Below are 26,885 nucleotides of genomic sequence, written 5' to 3'. Positions count from 1 at the left end.
TACTTAAAGGACAACATCAGATCAAGGAAGGGTAAACTCCTGACAACTGTTATTAAAACCAATTTGCGTCCTGCTCTGGATATGTACCACCATTAGAAAACTACTGTATGGAGTTCTTCCTCAGGTTCACTGTGACCTTAAGAGTATTAAAGCACCATGGTGCATGTAGGTCAGAGCTTAAAGTTCACACTAACTGGATGTATCATTTTGATCAGAAGCTGTGACTATAATTCACCTACCTTTAGGTACTTTTAGATTAGACTTCTCACTGAGTCCTTGTTATTAGTCATAAAAATCATAAATATTGTATTATAAAATAGTCTAAAAGAAAGATGCATTTATACAGTATGTAAAATCATTTATGTTTTAAATACTAAGGGTTTTTAATGTATCTGAAATATTTTGAGATTTTTAAGAATAAAAGCTCACTAAGTTATGAGTAGTTGAATTTATTACATATTTGAACATGAACAAAAACACATGAAAAGATTCACCCTCAAATGTAAACATTCTATGTACATTGGACCCTAACAAAAAACGGGTTTTGTTAAAATCAGAGACAGGGTTTGGAAAAATACAGACATTTTAAAAATATTACATAGTACATACTTTTTTAGAATTTAGTAACTATCAGAATTTCCACCTGTTTTTCCACATCCACCCTTATCTCTGCCTGTATAACTACAGTCAAACTCTATCCCCACCCCACAGGCAGCAACTACAGCTCTAATCTGTGCTGAATTTAGTCATCCCCCTGGACCTTAATGTCTCCATCATTTGGTACGCCATCATCACTGCTTTTACCAAATAGCAAAAGCCTATCAGAGATGAATCTGGCTAACCTACTCCCATCTATTTTAAGTCATAGGATCCCAACAGGACAGAATACTTGCCCTCCTTTGGACCCCATCTCTAGTTGTCTATCACAACATTAATGCATTTATAACCTTTCTCTCAAGACTATTGCCCACAGCCTCTTACCATAGCTCACCTGATATGGTGTTCAGTCCTCTCTGACTCTAGATTCATATCGAGCAATTGCAAAACCAATGAGGCAGTGTCTCATTAACCTAGGATGTTAAGGTTTAAATTTCATGGACTATTTGATAATGTATCCAGATAGCAAAAAGGAAACACACTATAACATTAATAGAACTAGCAATCATTGCTTCATAGGATCAAAGCTGCCCTCTGATTTGGAGGCTGAATGGAGCTTCAGTTTTATTTGATATTGAGCAAATCAGGAATACATACCTTTCTTTAAAGATGGTACCACAGAAATGTCTCTCCCAGTCTCCTAATTAATACTGTGTAAATGTGGTAAAATGCACATTTATCTCAATACCAACCTAATTTTTTTTTTCAACTGAGCATATCTTTGAGTTTAGGTCTGTTCTTGCCTTTGCAGAAACAGGAATCTTTTTTAGCCAAAGAGAGTATCAAGGAACTGGAAAAAAAACAACAGCAAAATGATTCATTTTCTATAGTCTTTAAGGAAAGAATTCTCCCCTGAGTTTACCTGTGAAAAGCCAATGAATTTCAACTGAATTAAGAGATGAGAATAGAATATAAGATAGTTCTTTTATAAACATAAGAGAGATTCCACTCCACTGTGTGTACACTTCCAGTGAAGTTTTATGCATTCCCTTCTAAATGCTAGCCCTAAGTAAACACAGAATCATAGGTGGACATAGGCCATGTTTAGCCACAGTTCATTAACAGAATAAAGCAGAAAATGGTTAGGTAATTTACAACATAAAGTGTACTGATGATAAAACTACAATAAAGTAACATTAGTGAGGTTTATACTTTTTTCCCAGGAAGCTTAGTTGTAAACATTTGCATTAAACTACTGCCCTCTAAAATCTAACTAACCACACAAACAAAAATCATCTTTTGTGACGATAAAATCGTGAAGAATTTGTACTCCATGGCTCCTTATCTTGGTGGTTTTCAGAGTAAGACATGACCTGTGTTAAGTAGCTTCACTGATTTCTCCATCTTGAATAACTGCCAGTTCTGGAACTTCATTCATCCTCAAAACCTCTGCATAAAGCAAATAATCATGTAGGCTTCTGGGAAGTGGCAACTGACAGATAAAACTGTTAGATCGTAGGTGCTCTGGTTTTAGACTGGACCGAATTTCCAAACGACAAAGGTGGGTCAGGGATGGAACAGAGGCTGGAGAAACAAACAAAAAAAGGAAGATAAAAATGTTTGAACCAGAAAGATATAACAGTACATTAAGGTAAATGCCCTTTTTCCCCCACGTCTGCGTAGTAGAAGAGAAGTGATATGTTACTTAGACTTACTTTTGAAAAAAGATTACTTGGGCCAGGATGACCAAAATAAACTTTATTTATTTATTCTTTTTTACAGCCTTCACCGGGTTCTTCTTCCTCCGATTTCTGGCCACACATTCCAAAGTCAGTACCCAGGGCCATATAAAACTAAATGTTCAAATTCTAAATTTCTGCCAATACCAGTTCAGACTTAAGAAATGGGTGATCTAACTTTAGAAATAATAGAAGCACACAGTAGCAAACGTTACTTCCCTCTTACTCTCACTGCAAATAGTCTCCAGACCTACCACATTCAAGTGAATAAAAATGTAGCTTACATAAGTTTTGCTCTTTTTATCCATGATACAGAATGAAATTTTAAAACTGACAAAAAGAGAAAAGGACCATCTATCAAGTGCCTACTATGCTGTATGCCGATACACATCCTCTTTTTATCTTCATTAACCCTGTGAGGTAGATATTATCATGCTCTCACAGAGATAAGAAAACAGAGGTTTAAAAAGAGGTTTAAGTAACTTTCCAAAGGTCATACATCTAGTACATGGTAGACCAGGATTCAAACTCAAGTGCATATGACCCCAAAATGTGCATGTGTACGTACACATGCTAAAACCACTGCTGCCAAAAGCTAATAACCAATTAAAGGATAACCCACATACACTTGATTAAGAATCGTTAAGATACTGGTTTTGCTTTCCAAGACGAAAAGTGTTAACTAAAGAAGTTAATGTCCATGAAAACTAAGGGCACTAAAAACAGCTAGTGGTTTTATGTGAATCAAATCTAATGCCTTTTATTAGTCCAAGAAATCTTTTGTAAATCCCTGTGAAATGTACCAATGATTAACAGGCCAGGATCAGAGCAGCAGAGACAAGCACTATCAAGAGCCCAGCTGATATAAGACCAGCTGGTCTGACTCCAAGTCTAGGGTTCTTTAAACTGTAATAACCCACAGGGCCTGAGACATGTTAATTCTCTAACATCTTCAACATCTTCCAAAGCACTGAAGTTAGTCCATCATCTTACATTTTAGTTTCAGCTTATTGGTTTAAGTTTAGTTTAGTTCATTCAGGGTTTGGGAAACTCCTCAATCCACAGTGTTTCAAAATGCCAAATAAGAAAAGCAACAGAGTTATCTGATTTTGTACATAAAACCTGAGTCGAAGAAGAGTATTTCCTTAAACCATGAGTCACATAGACTTCCCATTATAAACAATAAGACTACAGCATCTACAATATATAGCACATTTACTTTCATTGTTTCCATATTTATATATTGTTTAAATTTTAACCTTTTCTGTAAACTTAAAGGAAGAATCATCATTCTCCCTTCTAAGATGAGAAAACACAGATAAAGGGAGCACTAGAGAGATTAGCAGGAAACCACATGGAAAGCATGCTCAAACTGCAAACCTCCACAGTTTTCCAAAGGAGTAGTAAGCAGGTTCAATTTCAACAAGTAGGTTGCCCATGTTCAACTAGTACACATAAGGAAGCCCTCTCACCCACTGAGATCAGGAACAATAATTGGTCCTAATGTCACTGGGTATGCACAAATGTAATAAAAGTTTTGGAAATGAGCATAACTGATTCTTGGTAAGCACAAAACTCAGCTGGTAGGGACAAAAGTATGTTGGCATACTGGAAAGTGGCCTATCAGCTGCAAACCCTGAGCATGCCATAGGTATAGTCAAATGGGACTGACAGAGAAAATGACAAGACTAGATTGTGTGCATCACAGTGAGACTGGTTAAGAGAATTTTTACTCCTGTTCGGTTAGAGTTTAATATGCATCCTGTTAAATTGAAATCTCTTCATTCTGCACATTCTTGTTAATGTAGATACTCACCACACACCCAGAAGGAAGACAAAGGATGGCTGTGTAACCTGGAGGAGAGCTGCTCACTTGGAGCTAAGGAATCCTTAACACTTCTCCAGCTTCACCAACTTGACAGACTACACTGACTTACAACTCCTCAGGCTGACTGGGGAGTGTTCCTCTGGCTGTCCCACAGCCTCCTGCAGTGCAGACAGGCCTTTCCAAAAGGCCATCTGACTACATCACTGCAGCCCTATCTTTTACAGCTAAATAAACCATTTGTTTGTTTATGCTGACATGTGTGTGGAAGCTTAATCATCTGTGATCAAGCCAAACTGGACCAAAACACATTTGTTATGGAAAGCTTAAGTGACTTGCCTGTGTTGACATCATACAGCAACAGAGCTGATACTAGATCCAAATGATTTGACCCCAAGTCTAGGGTTCTCTAAACTGTGATAAGCCCAAAATAATTCTCTAACAACTTCTAAACCACTGAAACTATCGTTAAGTTTTGGGAGATCTTTCCATTTAATAATAAAAAAGGAAAGGGTATAGCTACTTCACTTACTGGTTCCAATTTTAACTGCACCATTTTGGTTTTCCTCCTGTGAGCAAAATAAATCGCTGGCCTGAAGAACAATTAGAGGTAAGAACTGTATTCATTTGAACCTGAGGGAGTCTTTCACCTATGGACTATTAACACAGACAATAATATACCCGTCAGTGCCATCTTAGTTTAATACGCCAGTGAATACTACGGGAACTGTATAATCATATATGCAATATTTCAAAGCACGCAAAATTCCTATGAAAGTTTTAGTGATGCATAGTATTTCCAGATGTGTTGCCACCAGGCTGAGAGAAGATCAAGTCATGCCTTGAATTTATAATATGGAAAAGTCCAGGGGACTTCCCTGGTGGTGCAGTGGTTAAGAATACGCCTGCCAATGCAGGGGACACAGGTTCGAGCCTAGTCCAGGAAGATCCCACATGTCGTGGAGCAACTAAGCCCATGTGCCACAACTACTGAGCCCGCGTGCCACAACTACTGAAGCCCGCGCGCCTAGAGCCTGGGCTCTGCAACAAGAGAAGCCACCGCAATGAGAAGCTCACGCACTGCAAAAGAGTAGCCCCCGCTCGCCACAGCTAGAGAAAGCCCGCACGTGGCAATGAAGACCCAATACAGCCAAAAATAAATAAATAAAATAAATTTAAAAAAATAGATTTAAAGAATCATACATTTAATATATATATGTACAAAATATGGAATAGCCCAGAAGCTGTATGTAAAACATAACTTTCATGAAAACTTGTTAATATCAGATTTTAATTTCTTAAATAAATCTCTCTTTTCCTACATTATGGCACTGATCATAGTCTAGAAAATGATGTCTGAAACCATGCTATACTTTTAAGTCACTTTTCTGACCCAATTAGTTTCAAATTAGTAATGTTAAACCCAGTTATCTCTAGATCTGTTAGATAAGCAACTTTTAACTATTCATTTCTATATATATAAAGTCTTTAATTTTGTTAATTTTGTTGTACATACACAGAACAATCAAAATAGAAGCCCACATGTTCTATGGAATTGTACTAAAATCAAAACAATGATCAGACTAAACTCCACAATTCTTAATTCATTATTCTTGTTAATGCCAAGTTTACTATAGCACAGAACTACATGTACATCATACACACCCATTATCTATATTTCCTACAACCATTCATCTCTAGCCTGCCCTCATGCCAATATTCAAATGATGTATCTGCCTAGACTTTATTTCTATGGTTCCTTTGCATGGTTTTCTACATCAAATGTATTTATCTGACTTTTGGGCCATCTACTACAATCTGTATTATCATCATTAATATAATGTCTTTATGGTTCCATCCTTTTGTTCCCAGTCCTTCTTAATTTACTTGTACAGTCTCTCTCTTTCCCACTGACTACAACTAAAAACTTGGACAAAATTAAAAAAGCAACAACCTGAGGACTCTGAAGAACAAATAAGAGACAGATTAGGGCAGGAAATCAAAACTTAAAGAATGACCAGTAGAACAGCAATGAATGGAATGAATGGAAAGAGCACCACCCAGTAATAAGCCTGGAGTTGGAGTTGATGAGCCATTATTAACTAGTTGTGTGACCTGCAGCAAGTCATTTAAATGCTCTGACTTTCAGTTCCTTTTCTATGAAATGGGAATAATACCTCATCTATAAAATGAACATAACTGACACCCCTCTGCATCAAAAGGTTGTTGATAAGGTTCAAGTTAGAACACACTTGCAAAAGCATTTTATAAACTGTAAAATACCATACAAATCCTAGGCACCATCTAATCTAGTGATCTCCAAATTTTTTTTTTTTTTTTTTTTTTTTAAATTTTATTTATTTATTTATTTATTTATGGCTGTGTTGGGTCTTCATTTCTGTGCGAGCGCTTTCTCTAGTTGTGGCAAGTGGGGGCCACTCTTCATCGCGGTGCGTGGGCCTCTCACTCTCGCGGCCTCTCTTTTGCGGAGCACAGGCTCCAGACACGCAGGCTCAGCAATTGTGGCTCACGGGCCTAGTCGCTCCGCGGCATGTGGGATCCTCCCAGACCAGGGCTCGAACCCGTGTCCCCTGCATTGGCAGGCAGATTCTCAACCACTGCGCCACCAGGGAAGCCCTCCAAATTTTTTTTGACTGCACGCCCAATTAGTGAAAAGTCTTGAGTACATAACCCCAATGTATGGATATTTACGTACATATAAATTATATATGTATACTATTAAATTAACATTATCTACACTAAGTACAAATAAAATACATAAAATTAAAAGAATAAGTTAAAATGAAATAAGGTACATATTTAAAATAATTTCATTTATCTATTAACGGTATAAAACCCTTTTTACTTTTGCTAAATATGTTAACAATAATATTTTAACAAAAGCAAGGTGACTGACTAAGCTTCATTAATTTAATTTGTAGTGACACGGCAAGTCCAAGATTTGGTTCTAGGTCCAATCTACTCATGTAGTTAAAAAAATATCTTACAAAGACCATGTAGATTCAGACGGGAGGAGTACATTCTGGCTTAGCTGATCTAATCAGGATACTAACTTATCCCATCTAGCAATTATGCAAAACTTTTATCAAAATTCAACTGGTAAATTTCTATTTTTCCTGGTATCCATCAGTTTACAAGCTAATTAGAAAGTTTCATTTTTTCACATTTTTATTAAATGCATTCAAAATCTATGGAAACTGTTTCCAAGTATTTTAAGTGTGTCAATACCAGAGTTTTTCTAGGTGATGCACATTGTTTTTGGCAAGAAAATCACATAACAATAGAAATATTTCCCAGCATCTGTTTTTGAAATCATCTCCCCGTAGCAAAGTTTCCTTCAGAAAGTAGTTTGCTTTCTCACTCAGTTAAAATATCATTTTTACCTTAAATCAACAGAATTTTAGGAAATATGTACTAGGTTTCATACTATTCATAGCTATTTATTACCAAGAAAAAAAAAAGGTTAAGAAAATTGGAACAGTTTTATTTTTGCAAAAGAAAAGTACATAATTCATTGTTAAGTTCAAGGGTTCTTTTTTATATGGTCACAAGATAAAGAGCAAACATCTGGATGTATAAACAATAATCATGGTCACTCCCATCTCATCATAAGGTACTACAAAGACTATATATTTTAAAGGTCATGTTTTTATAAAATTATTCACAACAGTATTACTTCATGCAATTCTGGTTTCAACTCCTTTCCTGTATTAGCCTGACTATTAATGATGCAATAAACTCCTTTCATGTGTGATGTTATCTCCATTTCCTCACATTTACAGAAAAGTAAGCCACTCCATTAGCAGTCAGTCTTACATAGCTTTTCCAAAAAAAAATTTTTCTATTAAATAAGTCATTACTGTTGCAAATATATCCTTTCTGGTACATATTTCCTTTAGTGGCTCTCAGAAAAGTAACATTATTTATATTTTCTTACAGAAACAGAATGTTAAAAAAACCCTAAGCTGAGACATGTTATAAATATTATATATCTTCTTCCAACTTAGTATATCATATTTCCTACTTGCAAGGTTATATTTTTATTCTTTTAACTCTTTAGCAATGTTTTCTATGCTCCTTTCAACAATCTTTGCTAATAAGAAATGCATTTTACTTTGTCCCCATATTATTTCAGTCTGTTTTACTGTGGCAGCAGGAACATGCATTTCCCCAATGATATGTAACTTTTTGTCTTTTCACTATTGAATAAGCAAATTTAAAAGGAGCTCTAAGCATCTGTCATTATGTTTAGTATACTTTATAAAAATAATGGACTGAGCAACATATGACTTAAATATTGATGAAAAAATCAAAGGGTTTGTCTTTATGTTCTGGATGCTTAGAGTGTCTTGCTGATTATGATATTTTCATTACCTAATATCTCAAGGCACACTACATACTAACATCAAGGCTCACTGTTAACATTAGTAGAGGTGAACCATATTTTATTTTTTTAAGGTGAACCATATTTTAAATACTTTTCTTGATACTTTTGAACTTCTCGTCAGCTCAGATTGGGTGGGTGGTCAGCTTTTTTATCATATGACATGACTATCTGATAAGAATAGGAGTGTAGGGCTTCCCCGGTGGTGCAGTGGTTAAGAATCCGCCTGCCAATGCAGGGGACACGAGTTTGAGCCCTAGTCTGGGAAGATCCCACATGCCGTGGAGCAACTAAGCTCATGCGCCACAACTACTGAGCCTGCGCTCTAGAGCACATGAGACACAACTACTGAGCCCACGTGCCACAACTACTGAAGCCCGTGCACCCTACAGCCCATGCTCTGCAACAAGAGAAGCCACTGCAATGAGAAGCCAGCGCACTGCAACGAAGAGTAGCCCCCGCTCACCACAACTAGAGAAAGCCTGCGCGCAGCAACAAAGACCCAACGCAGCCAAAAATAAATAAATTAAATTAAAAAAAAAAAAGAATAGGAGTGTAGCTCTATGATTATTTTGTTGGTTCACTTGTATTGGTACCTTTAGTATTATCCACATAACACGTTATTTTCGCAGGAATCTTTTTAAGCCGCTTGACCAGTTTTTGAGAATTGGTTAAGTTAAAACTAGATGATGTAATCACAGGTCCACTGAACAGTCAAACATGAACTACAATTCACTAAGGTACACCACAAGTATGGGTGCCAGGTCACCCACTTTGGGAAGTGCGAACCTAACCCATATAGATGTGTAGGTACAAGGCACTCGGCCATGTGTGCTAAGTGGAAAAAAAAAAAGATGAAAGCTCAATTCGTACAACTACCTCACTATTAGAGAAAAGATAAAGTGAAAGGGAACAATCAATGATAAGCAATTTCATCTTCCTCTCTCCCACCTTTAGGATGCCTCTCTCTGGAGCCTGGAATACTCGAAAATTAAGTAAAATCATCTAGCCTAAGCATTTTCCTGTGGTAATCAAATAAAAGAACGAATCACGGTCTCAGGATCTCTCAGAAAATAAAAATCCATTCTTCATTTCCCTAACTTGTTTAGGGAATTATAACACAGCAGTCTGAGACAATAAGAAAAAATTAAGTTCAATATTATAAAGTAAATTTTAAGTCCCTCCAATACCTCTCCATAAAGTTCTCAGGAACCCCTATATTCTATCATAAACGAATCTGCCTTCATCTAGAACACTGTCCAGAACACTCTCTTCACTTCTTGTCCTCACAGAAGCCTGATCCTCCCCCCAAAATTACTTCCTTGACCAATTTCTAAGATATAATTTTCTCATTCTTCCACACCTTGTCACACTTATACCACGAAGTCTAAGTGGCAATTTCAGCATTCTCATAGTTCTTCTGCACCACCTTCAGACCCATGTTTTTCTGTCTTTAAATTCCAACATACACCACTTACTATCCTTCCAGAGTGTGCTCTCTCTTACTACCACTACGCCTGATCGTTAATATCATTGAGACCTCGGGTCCCAACTCCTCCTGCCGTCTAGTTTATCAGGTCGCTTTCCTTTCTCATTTCTTATTTGCCGTTCATGGGCCCATCACTGATGCTATTTTATTTTATCATCCTCAATTCTTCTGTACCTGCTCTGACAACCCCCAGATCAATCTAACCATTTTCCTTCTTTCCAATACAGAGAAAGTAAAGCAATGCTAGGGAAAAAATTACCATATAACCATATGAATGAACTATACCACTTCCAACCTCCACTTAGGCCCTCAGTGTTGCTCAGCAAATCTCTTTCACCGGTTCCCAGTTTGCCACAACAAGCATTCTAAATCAAGTCTCTGCTACCAAACTCTCACTTCAGTTTCCTTTTTAGCAAGATTTTACCTCCTACTCCTAAGTAAAAATAGGAGATCTTCTAGGCTCTCTTTCTCTGAGTTTCTAATACTCAAACTATAAACTTATCTACATCCACCCCACCCTCATCTCTCTTATTCTCAAAGGAAGGGGCCTATTTGAGGCTAATCCTCCCTCTGGCTTATCTGAAATCCTATTATATAAACTATTGCTTTTATCTCCATATCTTTAATCTTTTCCTTAAACAAACTGAGACCCTTTAATCTATAAAACATGTTCAAGCCTCTCTCACCTTAAAAAGAAAAAGAAAATTCTGCCATGACCCTGCATCATTCCTTTTTAGCCATTGCACTAGAGAACTGTTTATTTTTCACTCACAGATTCTAAATCAGTATCTGATACATAGTTGACATGTAATTAAAGAACCCACTTACTAAGGAATTAATGAATATAAACAGCTAGATTTGTAAATGCCCACCTACAGAAATATTTACATGATAGATTCTCTTCACTAAAGACTTCTGCTTATGGTCCACATTTGGAACTAACTAAAATTACAGATGAGTGTTTAAAAGTTCTCAAATGAACAAGCTATCAAATACTAAAGCTTCTGTCCTAACTGCCTTTCCACCCTAAAATAAATACTTGGGATATGGAAAATAATTTTCTTTTAATTAGGATATAGCTGTCCCAGGGGTCTGCCAGCACACATATCTAATGTACATATATGGGAAGGGTAAAATGGGCTTTCAAATAATATTGGTGACCCAATACCTAAGACACTTTAAAAAATTGTTTTAATTGCTCTAGAGCAACACTTTCTCCTCTCTTAGCTTACCAATAGATTGCTGACAAAATCAAAGCAGTTTTACCAGCAAAATGTCCCCGCAAATGTGGATACAACTCATTGGTACCTAGTTTAGTAAGGATTTCCCCACCACATACACACAGACACAAACAAAAAATAAAATCCACCACTTGGATTTATAAGAGGCTGTGTGAAGCTAAAATTATAAAATTATAAATGGGCAGATGGAACCTTACTAAAATTTTAAGTTAACTATAAATTTCTCTTAAAAAAAAAAAAAAAAAAGCTTGGCTCTTAAATCCAGTGATAAGGGCAGCCTGCAGGACACTGTTAATCAAGGCATGATTCGCTTAAGCCATAACATGGCTAGTATCTGGGAGGTCAAAGTTTCCTCCTACTCTACAAATAGAAGGTCACATGCTCAATTTTTAAAGATGAAAGGTAATTACTAATGGGGTTCTTTTTTTTTTTCTTTTTTGGCTGCGTTGGGTCTTCGTTGCTGCACGCAGGCATTCTCTAGTTGTGGTGAGCGGGGGCTACTTTGTTGCGGTGCACAGGCTTCTCATTGCGGTGGCTTCTCTTGTTGCAGAGCACAGGACCTAGGCACGTGGGCTTCAGTAGTTGTGGCACACGGGCTCAGTAGTTGTGGCTCACGGGCTCTAGAGCGCAGGCTCAGTAGTTGTGGCGCACAGGCTTAGTTGCTCCGCGGCATGAGGGATCTTCCCGGACCAGGGATCGAACCCATGTCCCCGCATTGGTGGGCAGATTCTTAACCACTGTGCCACCAGGGAGCCCTTTACCTCTGCTTTTAAGATCAACTGTCTCTCTCTCTTCTTTTTTTTAATTAATTAATTAATTAATTAATTAATTATTTATGGCTGTGTTGGGTCTTAGTTTCTGTGCGAGGGCTTTCTCTAGTTGCGGCAAGTAGGGGCCACTCTTCATCACGGTGTGCGGGCCTCTCACTATCGCCGCCTCTCTTGTTGTGGAGCACAGGCTCCAGACGCACAGGATCAGCAATTGTGGCTCACGGGCCTAGTCGCTCCGCGGCATGCGGGATCTTCCCAGACCAGGGCTCGAACCTGTGTCCCCTGCATTGGCAGGCAGATTCTCAACCACTGCGCCACGAGGGAAGCCCCAGATCAACTGTCTCTTAAAAATATGTTCTCATCGCAATTGCAACACAAAATAGCTACACTCTGATACTTCTTAGGTCGTCTAATTTTGAAGTCACTGCTCACTACTACTTATTAAAAATTGAGTGGAGGGGCTTCCCTGGTGGCGCAGTGGTTGAGAATCTGCCTGCCAATGCAGGGGACACAGGTTCGAGCCCTGGTCTGGGAAGATCCCACATGCCGCGGAGCAGCTGGGCCCGTGAGCCACAATTACTGATCCTGCGCGTCTGGAGCCTGTGCTCCGCAACAAGAGAGGCCGCGATAGTGAGAGGCCCGCGCACCGCGATGAAGAGTGGCCCCCGCTTGCCACAACCAGAGAAAGCCCTCGCACAGAAACGAAGACCCAACACAGCCATAAATAAATTAAAAAAAAAAAAAAATTGAGTGGAGTGTTACAATATTTAGAGAGAACTGGTCAAAAGTGCACACAGGTCATCCATCCCTCCAGATATTATAAATCTAGCCCTGGTCAAGTCAGAGCAACAGAGACCTGAGAACCAGAGCCCACTTAAGAACTACTTTTATTGAATTATACCTTGGTATGACAGCAACAGTCCACGTTGAAGATTGGTAACATAAAATTCCAAGAAGCCATGGCTACCAAGATGTTGCCTAGGAAACTGTCCATCACAACATCCAAGAATATCTGTACTTGTGAGCAATGAGTTTGTTTTATCTTACGAACTCTGTAACCTAGTGTCAAGAACTAGAGAGCTCAGTCAGAGCCAAGTTTACAGAGTATCCATTGACAAGTTTCAGATTACCATGATAAGCTTTCCCTGACTCCATATTTTTCTTTTGCTTCCACTTTTCAAAAAAAATGTTTATTTATTTTATTTATTTATTTTTTATTTTTGGCTGTGCCAGGTCTTCGTTGTGGCATGCAGGATCTTTTGTTGCAGCACTCAGGCTCTTCATTGCAGCGTGTGGGCTTCTCTCTAGTTGTGGCATGCAGGTTTTTTCTCTCTCTAGTTGTTGCACACGGGCTCCAGAGCATGTGGGCTCTGTAGTTTGTGACACGAGGGCTCTCTAGTTGAGGCGTATGGGCTCAGTAGTTGTGGCACGTGGGCTTAGTTGCCCTGTGACATGTGGGATCTTAGCTCCCCAACCAGGGATCGAACCCACGTCCCCTGCATTGGAAGGAGGATTCTTTACCACTGGACCACCAGGGAAGTCCCTGCTTTCACTTTTAACTTCTGTTTTACTGTTTTGTGATAATCTATATGTATAAACTGTTTTAAATCCTGTTTAGAACAAAGCAGAGGAACACTGAAATGAATAGATCAAGAGAGTTTCAAGGAGCCATTACAGGATCCTTTGTACAATCCAGATCCACATAATTCTCTGGATAGAATTGTTCATATTTGATCATTAAAGGTTCAGGATGTACTAAAGCCAAGTGCTTTTATCCATAAGAACATAATTAATTACCTAGACTTGATCTTGGTCAGTTGGGCAGGGGCTGGCAAATTTTTTGATTAAGAAGTATATTGCTATGTGCGGTTAAACTGATGTTTCTAAGAAGTATATACAGGCACATGATCAAAAAATTGTTAACTGCAACCAGTCAGTCAATTTTTACCTGGTATACATTTCCTTTCTAACGCAAAAGAACTTTTGAAGACAAATCTGACTTAATGATTAAAAGATAAGCAGCAAGACTGGTTGTCTTTTTTATTTATAAGCTACCAGGGCAAGTTGCTATTTCCTTAAGGAGGAAAAGGGAGAGGAAAGGAGAATTTTGAGCGAGTATAAGGCATCTCCAAGACTTGAAAAGGGCTTAGGAAAAGAATGGAGAAAATCTTTCCCTTGGGATAGATACTGGTATACCTAAAGGAGCTAGGGAGCTGAAATTACCTAGGGGCTTACAAATAGTGGCAGAGCCACAAGAAGCATCTTTTCCAAAAAATTTAAAGAAATATATTGACAAGGCAGTTTTTAATACCATGATAAGTTAGTGGAGAAAGTGAGGTGAAAGCAAGACTGTCATACATGTAGAGAGGTAATCAAAGAATTGTTTTTCTGCACTCACTCCCATTGGTATTAAAACCCTGGCCATGCTTCTGCTTACTAGAAATCCTCAACTCAAAATACAAAAAAGGAGGGGAGAGTATAGATGACTAATACACGGAAATTGAATGTCCTGAAAATTGAAGAAAAAAGGGGAGCTGGGTACATCAAGACAGCCTTGAACTACAGAAAGGAAGAGAATCACAATCCCATTTGAAACTCAGGCAACTGAGTAGATGGGCATATCTTTTCTTTCCAGCCTTACTAAAATCTAGCATTGTAATGGCTCCCATTACCTGCAGAAGAGGAACCACTGAAGAATATTCTGAGAGACCAATATAACTAAGAGGAAGAACACAAGTGTTTCCTAAGCACTTCACAATAAGAACAGGGCTAAAAAGTCTTCCTGGTATAGGAATAAAAGCCTTTGTAACACTGGACAACGCAAGAGTCAAGGTGGATCAGGGTTTCTCAACCTGGGCACTAGTGACATTCGGGCCAGATAATTCTTTGCTGTGGGGGGCTGTCGTGTGCACTGTAGCATATTTAGCAGAACCTCCCTGGCCTCTATCCCCTAGATGGCAATAGCACCCCTACCAATTGTGACAACCAAAATATCCCCTGTGGGGGGCAAAATCACCCCTGTCGAAACCTCCGCTATGGATGAAACAAGTAACAAAGAGCTGCCAGGGATAACTCACTTTCTTGGTAAATAGCACTCCCAAACCACCTCACATTCTGAACCAGGAAACAGAAGGAACATCAGGATTTGTAGGAAAAATGATAAATTCAAATTCTGGATATGTCAGAATGTGGGACACCAAGTGGAGATGTCCAAAAGTCAGTTGGATACATGGGACTGGAACCAAGAAAAGAGGCCTTGGCAAGAGAAACAGACCAGAAAAGCATTAGCTACATTAATACCTTTGAAAAAGGCTTTTGTCAGCCAAAATAAAATCCTCTTAAAGAGATGATGATTATTACCCTACACAAGCTCTACCTAGTGCCTAATTAAACAAGAAGCCCTTGATGGATTTAGTCTACTGCAGGATAATGCACTCATGCACAGTTCTTACCTTCATCTGGACAAACTTGCCATATGTTAGAGTCTTCAAAGTAAACTCTCACATACCTTTACTAATTGATAGGTTGCAATAATCTTCCCATTTGGCATATGCGCCTTCTTTTTGACTTTTTGTTTCCAAATCCATTGTCCCATATTCTATCAATTAAGAAATAGATACTTCCTCTCTGCCACTGCACATACATAATAAGCAAAAGCAGATGCAATTCTCACATGCATGTGAGTTTTCTAACATTATCATTAAAGAAATTCTGCTCTGGAAGGCTCAGAGACTCCAAACAGATTATACTTCTTCTTCAACAAGAAACCTCACTGACAGTTTGAATACACCTCAGTTCAAGAGCATATTTTCCTGAATGTCTTTTTTTGATTGAGAATATTTACTTAAATGTAATCTTCCAAGAAATTAGAAGACATTTCTACATATGTGTAAGTTCACTTGTTAAAAACCTATTCAACATGTTTTATGAAGAGTCACATCTCATGTAAAAATAGCAGTGAAGAAATAATTTTCCTAACTTAAGACATAATCTGGTTAACAAAATAGATTAAAATAAATCTGAATAAGTAAATAGAAACAATGTGCATATATTAAGTTTAGTTTAATCTGGTTTCCTTGTGTAAAATCTTCTACTGTACCCTCTTTATTTATTTTTTTAACTAGCTTAAAAACTTTTTTTTAAAGTGAGGGTAAGCTGATAATTTGTTTTAAAATAGTAATTTAAAGTATCAATCAATTCACAGAATTTCCACCCAGCTCACCTCCATAGTTATATCTTACCAACCCACTGGCATACATTCAGTAAGAAAAGGTAATGATAAAGAATAGTGATACTTCCTTTTAGAGATGATAAATACTATAGAGAACACAAATCAACACACACTCCAAAGAGGAAAATTCATTTAGCATTTTTCTAACCACAAATTAAATATTCACTAACAAGATTTTTAGGACTCAATTTTGTTTGCGTAACCCTTACTAAAAATAAAAGGATATCATTAAAATATCAGTAAACACCTGCTATTCTTTATATGCTCCTTAGGCTAAACTTATAAAACCAGATACGATTTTCATTGAAGGAAATTACTACGACCTCCCTCACAGTCCCATCCTTTCCCCACATAAAGAAAATGCAGGGGACTTCCCTGGTGGCGCAGTGGTTAAGAATCCGCCTGCCAATGCAGGGGACACGGGTTCGAGCCCTGGTCTGGGAAGGTCCCACATGCTGCAGAGCAACTAAGCCCGTGTGCCACAACTATTGAGCCCGTGTGCCACAACTACTGAAGCCCGAGTGCCTAGAGCCCATGCTCTGCAACAAGAGAAGCCACCACGATGAGAAGCCCACACACTACAGTGAAGAGTAGCCCCTGCTCACCGCAACTAGAGAAAGCCCGTGCGTAGCAAAGAAGACCCAACGCAGCCAAAAATAAATAAATAAATTTTTAAAGAAAGAAAATGCAAATGATGCCCAATTTAATATAAGTTCTCCAATGACTCTTATCACTTAAAATTACAACATAGCTAAGGAAGGAAGAAAAGAAAAGGCAGTGAAGTGTATTTGAAAATTGTGCTTTCTTACCAATATGTTGCTGTAGAGCCCAAGAGGAGTTTGAGGCACGAGCAGAGAGCATCTTTTCAACAGCTGGAGGAAGCCTCCTCCAATTAGTAAACTCCAAAGTGAAGATAAGGATGTCATCGCTGACTGAGTCAATCCTATATTGGCAAGATATTAACACAAAATTAGACACAAAATACACCAAGGTTCACGCTGAAAACAAACACCACATACCTATTCTTACAACATCTTGATGTGGAAGGCAGACAGAGAACTGCAGCATAGAAGATATTCATGAAACTAGAGGCAAGTTCAGTGGATATGAAAGATCAGCTGTAGTTGCCACAGGAAACTCAAGTGACTGTGCATGTTGTTGTCCAATGGATGACAAAAGGAGTTTCTACTCTTACAGAGGGTAGGAATTTTCCTTCCCATTCCCCAGCAGCAGTGGTAAGAAAAGACAGATTCAGTGTCGCTGTCGTTAGTGGATTTGCCATCATTTCCTCCCAAATGGACCATCTTGCCAAATCTAGATTGGTCATCCTTACAGACACATAATTTAACAGTCCTGAAAGGATGAAGCCCAAACACCCAAAGCTGTCCCTAAACTGAGTGTATGAGAGAAATGGCTTGTTTCTGACCAGCTCTCAGAGATGTACTACAACTGTTGTCCTATAAGAACCTTTCCCATTCTATTGTAGATACGGCTCTAAAGGACATACCAGAATAAGTTTTGTCTTTAAGAACTGAAAGAAGTTGTTGAAGACAAGCAGTTCTCCTTCTATTTTTTTAAAATAATGTCATATTTCCTACCAACCCACCCAAAAGAGACTTCCCAAATTTTATAAGCACTTGAATCCTAATAGAAAGAGCACTGACCCAAGAAAAAGCTCTGATTTCTAACATAGCCTCTACTACTTACAAACATGTTGCCTAAATTCTTTAAGCCCTAGATCCTGGTCTCTAAAATGAGAATTAACACTTAACCTACCTATTTTAGGGGACTACTCATGAAGATAATGGAGACAATATACTAAACAGACTATTAAAACTATAAAATGTTATATAAATATTTGATATTACTAGAACTGGTTTGAAATTTTCAGTATTACATTTTCAGTGGGCCTTATAACACTGTACACATGAAATTTAGTCAAAGCTTAAAGAGAACTCTAAATTCTAACAAGATACTTATTTTGTACTCAACTAGATACTCCCCTACCATCACATTGTTTGAATAAAAATAAAATCATTAGGGTCTCTGGTGATTACTTCAAAAACAGAAATTCTTTTCAAGGTCGGTTTTTTGGAGACATTACTGAGCAAGGACAAAAGAAGGGAAAAATAGAAGTAAAGAAAATGAATAATACTCTAAACCTGTCATCTCAAAGACAACTTATTTCTCGTAATTCAGGGTCAAAGTATCCTTGAAATGACTGATTAGAGAGTATGAAAATTATTTCCTAAAATCTTAATTCTCTAATATGCAAACTTATATAAGGAAGAACTTAAACTGTAGCACAAATGCTTTGGGAAACATTTTACTTCTCAAGAAGCTCTCAGTGAAGTCACGATTTATCAGAAAATACTGAGAATAAATGAAATGATAAAATATATTCAAATGCAAACAACCTCCTTCACTTTCTAGGAACCCCACACCAAAGGTTACTTGGTTCTGGTTGTTAGTTTCTTTTTTAATGGTTTCATTTTTCTACCTTAATGTGCTGTCTCACTGTGACCAAACACAAAGTCATTTTTGTGCAGTTATCTAAACACACACACAAGAAATAAATCTGTTTACACAGTTTTAGTTAATATAATGTTGAGTTTATTTTACCAATGCTGATAATGGCACTGAAAATGTATTGTTACAGTACTACATTGACCGTTACATTGTACAAAGCAGTTGTACAATCATAAACCAGTGACAGTTAATCAACTAAATGCACAGATGACATTTACTTTCTATTATTCGTCTATTGCATTGGGGGTGTGAGGGAAACCTAGTCTTGCATTTAAAGCTGAAAAAATATTTCAGCTCTGCAGATTATATTGTGACAGGCAATTATTCAGCCAGATACATCTTTAAAGACTGTTTAAGACAACCAATACCTAGGAAAGACGTTTATAATTTACATGACAAAGATTAAGCAACAGACATGTGATATAAATAAGATACAAGCAAAATCCACTTTAACAACATATTGACATTTTTATGGGATAATTTTTTTATAACAGCTCTTTGAATGTAAATTTGATCAAAGAAAGCAAAACATTCATCACATTCAGCGTAAACACTTGCTTTATTCATTCAATAAAAGATCAGTAAGCAAAAATTTGACCATGTTAAGCATTTTTATTGCTAAAGTGAAATTTTCCATCGTATTTTTTCTAATGAATATAAAGTGACTAAAGTTACTCCTTCAGAGTAAAATGTATGCAATTGGCGTTCTCAATTCAAATAGTTGAAGTTTTATAATGTACTACAAAATAATTTGTAGTTTACTGTTTATTAACTCTTTTCTATCGTAATACATCCAATAAATATAACACAAACCCAGTGGCTTATTACCACAAAAATTCTCAAATGGGCTAGTCACATGGGGGGAAGGGAACCCTGTATCAGAACTAGGGATGGGAGAGTATATTTTACAAAGCCTTTTGGGAGGATAAAGCAAATTCCCTTTCCTTCCAGCAGTCTATGTAGTTGCCTGAGGAGGAAAGGAAAAGAAGATACATTTAATTTTTTCCCTGAATAGGTTCTTCCTCATTTAGGAGTAGGAAAGAGCAAAAAAAGTTGGCCCAGATCCCCCTAGGTTAGGCAAGGGATTAAGTACCTAAAATTAAGTGATAAAAACTACCATATCCCTGGGGATACACAGGGCTAAGGCAGCATAGCACAGGGGTTACAAAGACAGACATGAGCCACACTACTGGACAGCCTGAGTCCAAACCTAAGCTCTCGCACTAACTAGCTGTGTGAGCTTGAGCAAGTATGTTAAATACTTTGTGCCTCAATTCCCTCCTCTATAAAATATGCATAATGGTATCTACTATGTTTTATATTAAATGAGTTAATAGTAAAGAACTTAAAATAGTACCTACTGTGTATCAGGCAATATTTTAAGTGTTGGTTAAAGAAATAAATAAACTAGAAACCAGAATGGAGCATGAAGGCTGAAAGTAATGGGCAAGTAATATGGAGTCGAGTTAGCATCTTCAGTAGAAAAACACAAGAAGCATGGCTGAGAAGAAAGTGGGTGCCTTGGGAATAAGCACTAAGTGAAGTGACAGAGGAAAGGGAACACACTGTCAGAACTGCCCACAGCTATCTCACATGTTGGTTGGATTTACAGTAGCATTTTGGGGAGTGAATCCTAGAACGGTGAGGGGTAACTGCTGTTAGCTGTCAGGAGCCCAGACACAACAATAAAATTCACTAAGTAAAAAGTTAAGGGTACTTAAATAGCTTTGTTAATAGCTAGATATAGTATTCATTAGTGAGCGTTTCTATCTCAGTACTGAGTGTGTGTATGTGTGTGTGTGCACAGGTAAAAGGGGATTTGTTAGGACAAGTAAACATACACAAATAACTTTTAAAAATTAGATTTCTCAATGAATTGTCAATAATTTTTATATCTCATTCGGTTATCTAAAAAATACAATGGATTTTTGTAAAAATTTATTGAAATGGTATAGAGGGAATTGCAACAGTGAGTGATTTGACAGATAACTATGTATTCATCAGCTGTTGGAGACAAAAGTAAATACAATCGGGTACTCAAACCACTGTAAACTATAAACAGAAAGTAAAGTGGAGATCAGAACATGTATCTAAACTTTGCTTTACTTCTATATTCCTCAAACCACGTACCAGAAAGCAGTTTTTCCTCACAAGCCACATATCTGAAACATTCAGTATCAGAAAGGGATGATAGTCCTAAGCATAAAACCTCTGCTTAGTGAAAATTCTTGAATTCTATATTATGGCAGACATAATAAAAAGGTGAGATACTGGGATCCTGCCAAACAAAGATATGTTCTTCACTTACAGATGGAGAAGCCACCAGGCAGAAGATGGAGTCCCAGAAATGCAAACAAAATTTACAAGTAGGAACCACTAGTGCTGCCTGCATGAATACCAAAGAGGACCTCTTTTGAAAAGCAAAATTTAAATAACAAAGTATCAGAGCACTTTTCTGCTGAAATCCAAAATCTCAGTATTTGTCTAAACATAATTTTGGTAAATGGTAATTTTTGAAGCACAAAAATGAAATCTTCTAGACGTTTCATTGAAATTTTATAAAATACATTTAATTTTTATGTTCTTTACATTCCTAGAGACTTTTATTCTATTTCCTCATTTGACTCGAATTATCAGGTCAAAAGAGTTCTCTCACCACTACAATTACCTTCTCGGTCCATCTAGACACATAACTCTTGAAAAGGTTGGTAAAACAGTTTTTATCCTTTTGCCCTAGAAAAATTCTGACTCAACTTTCATATAATCACTCATAGGGGTTGCCCTTCTGAGAAACCACTTGAGGTAAAGAGTTATTTCCTCAGCTACTCCAGAAATCAGTATTTATTGAGGGAGACTAAGTTCAAGTAGACAAGTTGCTATAGGATAGGAGTATTCAATCTAGTTGACTAAGGGATGCTAGAAATCTCCAAAGCAGCTACAACCATTCTGTCACAGACATTTTAAGAGCAGCATGAGGGATGGCCTAAGTAGAAGAAATAACCCTCTCAGGAGGGTTCACTGGCACCCATTCCGTTCTATTCCCTTCCAGCCACCTCTGACCTTTTCCCAGGACTCTATCCTTACACTCAATCTCACTATTAGCAGCCCCCCCAATTCCTTCTCCCCAACCCAGCCATCACAGTCAAAACACACACAATAACAACCTCCTCCCAACACAGGGATCTCAAGAAATTGGGGGAAATGAAAGGTAGTACACTCACTCAAAAAGAGTAAAGTCCACATGGTAGGATTTCTTACCAAGAACTGCAGAGGAGATTCAGTGGGTCAAATCCAGCAAGCAGGAGGGATGGCAACCATTCTTTATATTTTGTCTGTGCTTTAACTGCGTGATTTATAAATTCAGATATGTGGCTCCATGATGTCGATGGGCAACATTTCTTCAAAAAGTAGCGAAATACTGAAAACCTCTCATACTTCAGGCAGTATGCCAAATGAAGTTCATTTAGCTGGGCTCCATATTTCAAAAGAATATTCACAATTCCAAAGAAGTCACAGCTCCATCACAAAAAATAAAAAAAGGAAGGAAGGGAGGGAGGGAGGGAGGGAGGGAGGGAGGGAGGAAGGAAAAAGAAGGGAAGGGAAGAGAAGTTAGATTTTCACATTAAAAAAAATAATTCTTACAAAGTTAATAGTAGTTACAACTGGAAAATAAGAATAGCAAATGGGATAGTGGATGATTTTTACATGTCTAGTGGATTGAGACTAGGGGACCAGAGGAAAGGGAGGGTTTTACTTTTTAATTTACACCATTCTGCATGGTTTTTAATTTTCAACTATGAACAAGTTGTGCCCTTAGAATTTAAAACATTTATCTTAAATAAGTAAGTTTTAAAATTATCATTGACAAGTAGAAAACTCTTTTCAAATTGTGATTTTTTTGCACAACTAAGTATCCATAATACAAAACACTTGCTAAACAAAGTTAATAAAACAATGTGACGGGTCCCTAAAGACAGATGATTCAGTCTAGGAATCTCCAAGATACCACTTCCTTCAACAATAGCATTAGTCAATTTCCCTCTTACTTTTAAATTTCTAATGGTAAAAAGCAATCATATAGAAAAGCTTTTTTTAATGAAAAAAATTTAACTTACAGCTTTAGATTTTTTAATTAGTCTTCTTTATCAAGTGTTTTACAGAATAAATTGTTATCATTTTACACCTATTGAATTGGTTACTTTAAAAAAGAAAAAATTATCATCGAATACTGCTAAGTTGTGGTTAAAATGATTGAAAATAAGTGTAACCCTTTTATGAGAGAGCTAATTGGCAAAATGCATCAAAAGAGGTTTCATAGCAAAGTTATAAGAGCACAGACTGGAGCCAGAGTACTCAGCCACTTACTAGCTGTGTGACTCTGAGCAAGTTACTTAAACTTTCTGGCACACAGAACTAGCATTATTTAAGTATTTGTAAAATAAAATGATATGTAAAGTAAAATACCACACAAATTAAAATATAATGAACATAAATCCTGGGAATTTACACAAGAGACAAAATAAAAAAGAAATTATATCCTATTTGCACAAATATATTGACCATAGTATTGTCTATAATTTTTAAAAAACATAAATTACCTAAATGTTTAACAGAGGAGCAGTAAGTGCAAAATATGACATAGTCATCAAAAACTACAATTCTGATGGTTGTGTGACCACATTTTAAAAACTGTTTATGATATAATTTTAACTGTAACAAAGCTCAATAAACATGTATGTTCATTACATAGACAACTGTGAAAGAAAATACGCAAGAATAAAATTAAGTTTCCCTCTGAAACTGGAAATAATGCTATTTTAAATAACTAGAAATAAAAAAGAAATATTTTATTAATCATAGTATTACAGAATCTAAATAATGAAGTCATAAAAATAAAAGAGAAAACAAACATAAAACATTTAAACCATTGTCATGTGAGACCTCCTACTTCTGAGGACTTATGTATAGAACTTGAAATCAAGGTTTTAAAGCAGTTAAAACACTATATACATAAGTAAAATGTCACCTACCCCATGTAAATTTTTGTAAATCTATTTCATTTGTTCTCCAATTTGTGCTCTTTTCTTCAGTTAAAAGATTAAACGGTAATTCTCTTTATTATTAATAATATGCATAGCAATTAGAAAAGAAAAATCTATAATTCTAAAATTTCTTTATAAAAATTAATAACTTCGTTGTCTGTCTACCATATATTGCTATTTGTTCCAGGAAACTCCCATCATTCGTATCAGTGTTCTTGAAAAGAGCCCTGTATGCATGTATTTTTTCTTCTGGCTGCTTTCAGATACAGGAAAGCTGAAAGAATTTGTTGCCAACAGTCCTGCACTATAAGAAATGCTAAAGGATATATTGATACTTCTGACCGATGGTTCTAAACAGTTATAACCAATTTATTTCAACTACTTCGACCTCATTTAACTAGCTTCTCGTTATTACTACAGTTATTACTTGCTGATTCCACTACAGAACAATCAACACATGACATGGACTGTTGAACACATTCCAGTAAACATGTAGGTAAACAGTGGGAAAAGCTCAAGACATTGCCTCATTACAAATGTGATATATAATTCTCAAGAAGACTGTTAATTTTCAAGGCATGTGTGTTTACATGTACAATTCAGGGACTGGCTGAACTCTTCCCTCAAGCAATTTGAAACCATCAATGGCCTAACCATAGATACTTTAGGTCTTAAAGAGGACGTTTTTCTGCTATAGAATACAAAGGTAAACGGGAGCCCTAAATGCACGCTGTTAGATTAAGTGCTACAGATAGCTAGAGAACCTATTTTCTGTTTAGAATAGAACTACAAAACCAAGAGGCTTTCTTATTCAAGTTTCGAATATAGCACCGAGACATGTGACTCATGCTAAGAAAATTTTAAGGACAAGGCCACAGATAAACCAACCATCCATCTCTAAATGTGAGAGGAACATGTGCACATAATTCCCTATAATAACAAACTTTACTGAATATTTATTCTGTACCAGAATAAATGGTATGCTAAATGTGTTACACGGAAGATTTGCCTTAATCTTCACAATCACCCTAAAAAGTAAGTTTTATTATCATCTCCACTCTAGATGCAAAAAACTGAAGCTTAGTCAAGCTAGTAATTGGTAGAATTGGGATAATAATATCAAACCAAAATCTAACAGTGAATATGATACAGCAAATATGTGAAATATCTCTCCTACATTATAAAAACCAAACACTTCATGAAACAAATTGAGAATTATTTTAAGGCCAGACCTGTTTCCCAAAGTATGTTCCATGGAACACTAGTCCCTGAAAAATGATCTATGTGAAAAAGGCTCCATAATGAAAATATTTGAGAAACACTTTATAATATACACTAGTCCATAAAAGGACAAATACAGGATGAACTTAAATTTTCAACTTATATGGTCAAGTGTTTTTCTTCAACCTCCAGATACCTTTCAGAAGTACCCTTAGAATTAAAGCAATGGATCCAATAGTTAATCTGAAAACAGCCTAATAAAGAGAGTATAAAATGCCCCAAAAGTCTGTAAACACAGGAACAATAGTGTATTTATTGTAAAGTTCATCTTATGTTCCCAAATTTTCCATTCCCCCTTAGGAATTCATAAAACACAACACCATAAGAAAAATTCTTAGAAGCCCTCCAGGAAAGAAATCTAATTACCATTGCTTAACCCTGTGTTTCCCAAACTAAATTAACTAAGGAACCCTTTTAATCCTGTGTATTATCTATTAACAATGTATAGAATGATTATTCTACAAAACACACTTTGGAAAACCCCACTCTAAATTTCTTCCAATTATCACATTGCCTTGTGTTAGAAAGGACAAGAGCATACTCCTAAAAGGCTTATGAAACTGCCTACTGCTACACTATAAACCCTTTTCCAACAAAACTACCATTTATATGGTGAATAATAAACACAAAATAAACTGGAGGATCATAAAAATTTCTCAGCATGCCCTGAGCTTCTGCAAAGGATATTAAGAAGGTCTCAGATACATGTACAAGCTCCAGAAACTCAAGCAACTTCAGTGCTCTATGATGAGCTTGATTATTATATGTCATTGAGCAAGAAGAGAAGACCCTAAGGCTTAGATAAAACTTTGGTTAAAATGTAAACTACATGGACATATGCATGTGTTTCTCTTAACACTTAATACAAATTCTCTTTCAAGCCCTGATGGAGAATCGGAAAAACTCATCAAGTCCTAGAGTAGTCCCTCCTATTTAACATAAATATCAAGAACAAATTGTGACACATTAAGAGATTCCACATTATATAACAGTGAAAATCATAAGACACAGAGAAAGAGGAGAAGTTTAAAAACTAAAAATGCGATGTCTAGACCTTATCTGGAGGCATGTACACTTTCCATCATACTGCTCTTTGAAGTTCAAAAATGTGCACAGAAACAGGCCCAGATAAAAAAGAAGCACAGTAAAAGGAAATTCAACATGTTAACAAGGTTTCTTTTAAACAAATAGAAATGGGCAAATATCTTGAGAATTTTAGTTTCAATTACCCAACAAAATATCCAACCAACTTATTAGCTGAATCGTCAAAAGGCCATATAGTGGGGGCTTCCTTGGTGGCACAGTGGTTGAGAATCTGCCTGCTAATGCAGGGGACACGGGTTCGAGCCCTGGTCTGGGAAGATCCCACATGCCGCGGAGCAACTGGGCCCGTGAGCCACAACTACTAAGCCTGCGCGTCTGGAGCATGTGCTCCACAACAAGAGAGGCCGCAACAGTGAGAGGCCCGTGCACCGCGATGAAGATTGGCCCCCGCTCGCCGCAACTAGAGAAAGCCCTCGCACAGAAACGAAGACCCAGCACAGCCAAACATAAATAAACTAATTAATTAATTAATTAAAAAAAAAAAAAAAAAAAAAGGACTTCTGGTGTTTGGTCCACTGTTTAAAAAAAAAAAAAAAAAAAAAAAAGGCCATATAGTAAGTTTTAGTGAATGGCTTTCAGCTGTCAGCTGAAAATAAAATAAAAACATTAGGTTGTATCAGATGTATCCATGT

At 36.9% G+C, this 26,885-nt stretch overlaps 1 protein-coding gene across 3 annotated transcripts in view; it reads right to left on the bottom strand.

Annotated features, from left to right (window-relative positions):
• Nucleotides 1–429: 429 nt before the first annotated feature.
• Nucleotides 430–26,885, bottom strand: part of ASB3 (ankyrin repeat and SOCS box containing 3) — a 93,013-nt gene continuing 66,557 nt past the window's right edge. For 2 of the 3 annotated variants that reach the window (XM_036872313.1, XM_036872312.1), the window contains 3 exons: nucleotides 22,085–22,342; nucleotides 17,107–17,240; nucleotides 434–2,181 (listed from right to left, as the gene is read on the bottom strand). In XM_036872313.1, the coding sequence (XP_036728208.1) occupies nucleotides 1,976–2,181; nucleotides 17,107–17,240; nucleotides 22,085–22,342 (598 nt within the window). In that variant the 3' untranslated portion in view covers nucleotides 434–1,975. Of the gene's footprint in view, nucleotides 2,182–17,106; nucleotides 17,241–22,084; nucleotides 22,343–26,885 lie in introns of all 3 variants that reach the window. The other variant, XM_036872311.1, reaches the window with a different exon arrangement.

The sequence above is a fragment of the Balaenoptera musculus genome, chromosome 13, assembly GCF_009873245.2.
Source record: "Balaenoptera musculus isolate JJ_BM4_2016_0621 chromosome 13, mBalMus1.pri.v3, whole genome shotgun sequence".
Lineage (NCBI taxonomy): Eukaryota > Metazoa > Chordata > Mammalia > Artiodactyla > Balaenopteridae > Balaenoptera > Balaenoptera musculus.
The sequence above is the reverse complement of the archived record's forward strand: the minus strand, read 5'-3'. Positions and strand labels throughout refer to the sequence as shown.